A 4,352-nucleotide genomic window follows, 5' to 3' on the forward strand; every position below is an offset into this window, starting at 1 on the left:
CCGACCTTCCCCCAAAAAGTCGACCTTTCAGAGGCCGACCTTTACCCAAAAAGTCGACCTTTCAGGTAAAGGTCGACCTTTACCCGACCTTTACCTGACCTTTACCCGCCCTTCTCTTGTTTAAGTTCATCATTTAGATATTCTTGTTTAGTTCATATGTACTAATATTTACTTTTGGCTGATTTTGCTGAATATACAAACAGAACATAAAGTGTTAAAATAACCCAGATGTCATCAAATTAAAACAACACGAGAAACTAAACTGATTTTTTACTTAATATTAACAATAATAGATCAATTTTCTTTCAGTTGTAAGTACAACAAAAGCAAAATAAACTCTATTATTTTAGTTTAGCTTATCAGGATGGTAACAAAACGCTGTACAATAAGATGAGGTAATTTAAAATAGTACAAATATAGATTGGTATAGGTTATATAGGTGAAATTAATCTGATGTAAAGTAAATAAGACAGATTACGCCAATGTAAGATGAGGTTAATAAGGTAACATGAACAAATGTGAGCTAAGGGCAAGCTAAGGTAAAGTAAGAATGAGCTAAGAAATATTAGCTACAGATACGGTAAGGTAAGTTTACATTAAGCAAACGTTAGCTAAAGTAGGCTAAGGTAAATGCTATCGCATGGAAGGCTAAGCTACGTTAAGGTAAACTACAATGAAAACAAGGTATGCTAAGACAGGCTAAGGTGAGCAAAGCTAAACTAAACGCAGTTAAATAAAGCTAAAGCTAAGCAAGTCTGAGGCTAAGCTAACCTGAAGCAAATGCAGCTAAGCTAAGGTGTGCTAAAACATTTAAATACCTCATCTTGTGTTTGTACGTCTAATCTGGCCATATGCTAGTCCTGAACAGAGCAGAAATTAGGAAACAGATTCCTGTCAGAGTGAGCGAAGCGTTTCCTTCACCTGAGCGCCTGATACTTACCTGTTCTCAGGTAATCTTTGGGAATCGCCCCAAAACCTCCTCAGCATCGGGATTTTTCACAGATATGGAAACTAAATGTTTCTCTTTCTGGAAGTTATACTTTCTCTGCAACTTTACTGAACTAACGAGGAACAGGAAGTAGTTTTTAGAGTGCAGCAGTGCTCAGACACCAGCTCTGGATCTCTACCACATGTGACCTCTGACCCCAACTTGCTCACATTCCCAGTCTCTGCAGGGTTGGCGCAGATGATGACAGTTTTCTTTCACTCCAGCAACCCGACCGTTTTACATCTGTCCCGATTAAATGGCAGCTGAGACGCAGGAAGTCCAGGGGGAGACAGGAAGTGGGTGTGGAAGCCCCGCCCCCTCTCACCTTTGCTGCTGGCCGCGTTGTTCTCGCTGCTCCCCAGAGACGAGGAGCTCAGGCCGGCCGGCACGCCTTTCACAGGAAGCTTGGAGGCGGCGGGAGCAGGTGGTCGCCATGCCGACCCGGAGGCTGACTGCTGATTGGATGACGGTTTGGGAATGGAGGCGGTGGGACTGTGAGCGACTCCTGATGCTCGAGGTTTGGGAATACCTGGGAAGCAAATGAAACGACCCGACTTAAAGAAAAGAACAAGACAAACAGAAACAAGTCCGACTTTCTGCCAGAATGAAGCTGCAGACATGAGAAAGTTTCAGCTGCTGCTTGACCCACCGTCAAGAATCAACTTCAGCTGAATCTAGCAAGCTAAGCGCTTAGCTAAAGCTAAACGCTTAGCTAAAGCTAAACGCTTAGCTAAAGCTAAACGATTAGCTAAAGCTAAACGCTTAGCTAAAGCTAAACACTTAGCTTTCCATCCATCCATCATCCATCCCCCCATCCTCCCATCCATCCATCCATCCATCATCCATCCCCCCATCCTCCCATCCATCCATCCATCCATCATCCATCCTCCCATCCATCCATCATCCATCCTCCCATCCATCCATCCTCCCATCCATCCTCCCATCCATCCATCCATCCCCCCATCCATCCATCATCCATCCCCCCATCCATCCATCATCCATCCTCCCATCCCCCCATCCATCCATCCATCCATCATCCATCCTCCCATCCATCCATCCTCCCATCCATCCATCCTCCCATCCATCATCCATCCATCCATCATCCATCCTCCCATCCCCCCATCCATCCATCCCCCCATCCATCCACCTCAGGATCAAACACGTTCCAGGAACATTTTTCTGTGACCTCTTTGTTCTCCAAACCCTTAAATCCGTTCTGACACTGAGGACTCAAAGCCGCGCTGAGTTTCCTTCGTCCAGCTCTTCCTGTTGGTGCGTCCTGAAGAGTCCAGCAGGTCCAGTTTGTCCATCACTCTGTACTGGGACAGGTTGTGGTTCCATCAGCTGGTTTTTAATGTAGTGGAAGATCAGATTCCCCCAAATTCCTTAAAATCCTTGAATGTTTGATTGTAGAAACGGAAATGTGCAAAATTCTTCCAACGTTTCTCTGAGGAATTACATTTTTATTCAGTTCAATTATTTTCTCACACGTTTGTTGTCAAAGCAGAGATTCCCAGAAGGCCACCTGGATCAGGACAGCGAATAAAAACCTGGAAGTTTTGTCTTCAGTTCCTTTGTCCCCTCTGAGCTTTTGTTTTGTTGCTCTGACTTGTTTGTGGGACCAAACTGTGGTTTGATGCTGAACTTTATTGTTCCGCAGGAAAAAGCATGTGTTGGGCCGGTTATGGACTCAGAAAGGAGGCGCTTAAGCTTTTCACAGAGTTAAATACAAGTTTAAATTACAGCTGACAGAGCAGCAGACTGGACTGGTGTTTCTGCAGCCGGATGGTTTACAGTGAAAGACTGTGCAGCACTGCGTCACTCGTCATTTCTGCAGACTGATTCACACATTCTTTCCAAAGACCGAGGCGGAGAGAATCCCTGAGAGAAACAAAGGCGTCCGGCTCCTCGCAGCCAGACCAGGAGGAGGGCAGAGGACATCAGACCGCCACCGGCCGCGGAGCAAAAACCTTCCGGGTTTCAGTAAAACCAGGAACACTTTGTCCTGCAACTTCCTGTCACAGCACAGAGAATTACCTCAAAGGAAACCAGGAGAAAATTCACAGCAACAAAAGATGAGCAGAACTACAAACCTAACAAGAGGACGGATGAGATGCTCAACCATATTTCACAAAAACGCAGCAAAAAACCAAACGAATCCAAGAAAAATCAACATCAATCAGGCCATCCGTCCGTCCGTCCGTCCATCCATCCATCCGTCCGTCCGTCCATCCATCCATCCATCCATCCATCCATCCGTCCATCCATCCAACGCCCTCAGGTCCAAGAAGCAGCAGGTTCAGGAATCATTAACCAGTTTCTCATGTGGATCTCAATGAGTTTCATTTGGAGGGATCAGAGTTTTCCTGGATCCCCAGGATGGAGCTGGAAAACGTCCAAGCGGCTGCAGCTCTGCACCGGATGCTAGAGTTCCTGCACTCATCTCTACGGCTGCATCGTCCGCACCAGTTCAACCCGACTCCGGTCCGGTCCGATTCCGGTCCGGTCCGATTCCGGTCCGATTCCGGTCCGCTCCGATTCCGGTCTGGCTCCGGTCCAACTCCGATTCCGGTCAGCTCCGATTCCGGTCTGGCTCCGGTTCGGTCCAACTCCTGTCCGCTCCGATTCCGGTCTGGCTCCGGTCCGCTCCGACTCCGGTCCGCTCCGATTCCGGTCTGGCTCCGATCCGCTCCGACTCCGGTCAGCTCCGATTCCGGTCTGGCTCCGGTTCGGTCCAACTCTGATTCCGGTCTGGCTCCGGTTCGGTCCAACTCTGATTCCGGTCTGGTTCCGCTCCGACTCCGGTCCACTTTAATCAAACTCCAGTTTGTTTTCCTAGAAACTCCGGTCCGGTTGGTGAGGTGTGAATGCTAAGCTAACTCTGGTCCTCCAAACCTCGGTCTGGGTTCGGCTGAAGTGAACTCTGGTTCGGTTTGAATGCGAACGCCAAGCGGACCGGAGACCGCTCCAAAAGCAGGAAGTGGCCTACAGAGCAGGGCATTCTGGGTAAAAACAACCAAAACAAACATGCTAGGCTAGCGTTAGCGGAAGAAATGGCTCATGGTCTTTAGCCAAAGACTAAAGAGAAAATCCTCCAACCGCTAAAATCTGATTTGATCCATTAGCTTATTATTAATATTTCCTCTTTTAGTTGAGCAGTTTAGCTCCATGTCGATAGTTTAGGTTTTAATGTTGAGCTATTGTGTTTCATACATTATTCTCTGTACAAAGATTCCTGATAATCACTTTAAATCAATTCTAACTTCACTTAAAACGATAAATTAATGATTACAAGTCAAAGTTCTTGCTGTAAAACCCAACAGAACCCAGAGGAACCAACAGAACCCAGAGGAACCAACAGAAC

General features: G+C 46.9%; 1 protein-coding gene and 1 long non-coding RNA gene across 2 annotated transcripts in view; both read right to left on the bottom strand.

Moving 5' to 3' along the window:
- LOC108166364 (uncharacterized) overlaps window positions 1-78 on the bottom strand; it is an 877-nt gene extending 799 nt beyond the window's left edge. The window contains exon 1 of the long non-coding RNA XR_001776685.1: window positions 40-78. This is a non-coding gene — a long non-coding RNA (uncharacterized LOC108166364). The remainder of the gene's footprint in view (window positions 1-39) is intronic.
- Window positions 1-4,352, bottom strand: part of LOC103473192 (microtubule-associated tumor suppressor 1 homolog) — a 50,343-nt gene that overhangs the window by 31,448 nt on the left and 14,543 nt on the right. Inside the window, exon 5 of the mRNA XM_017303863.1 lies at window positions 1,314-1,517. Within this exon, the coding sequence (XP_017159352.1) occupies window positions 1,314-1,517 (204 nt within the window). The remainder of the gene's footprint in view (window positions 1-1,313; window positions 1,518-4,352) is intronic.

Source organism: Poecilia reticulata, linkage group LG1 (assembly GCF_000633615.1).
Source record: "Poecilia reticulata strain Guanapo linkage group LG1, Guppy_female_1.0+MT, whole genome shotgun sequence".
Taxonomy (NCBI): Eukaryota; Metazoa; Chordata; class Actinopteri; order Cyprinodontiformes; family Poeciliidae; genus Poecilia; species Poecilia reticulata.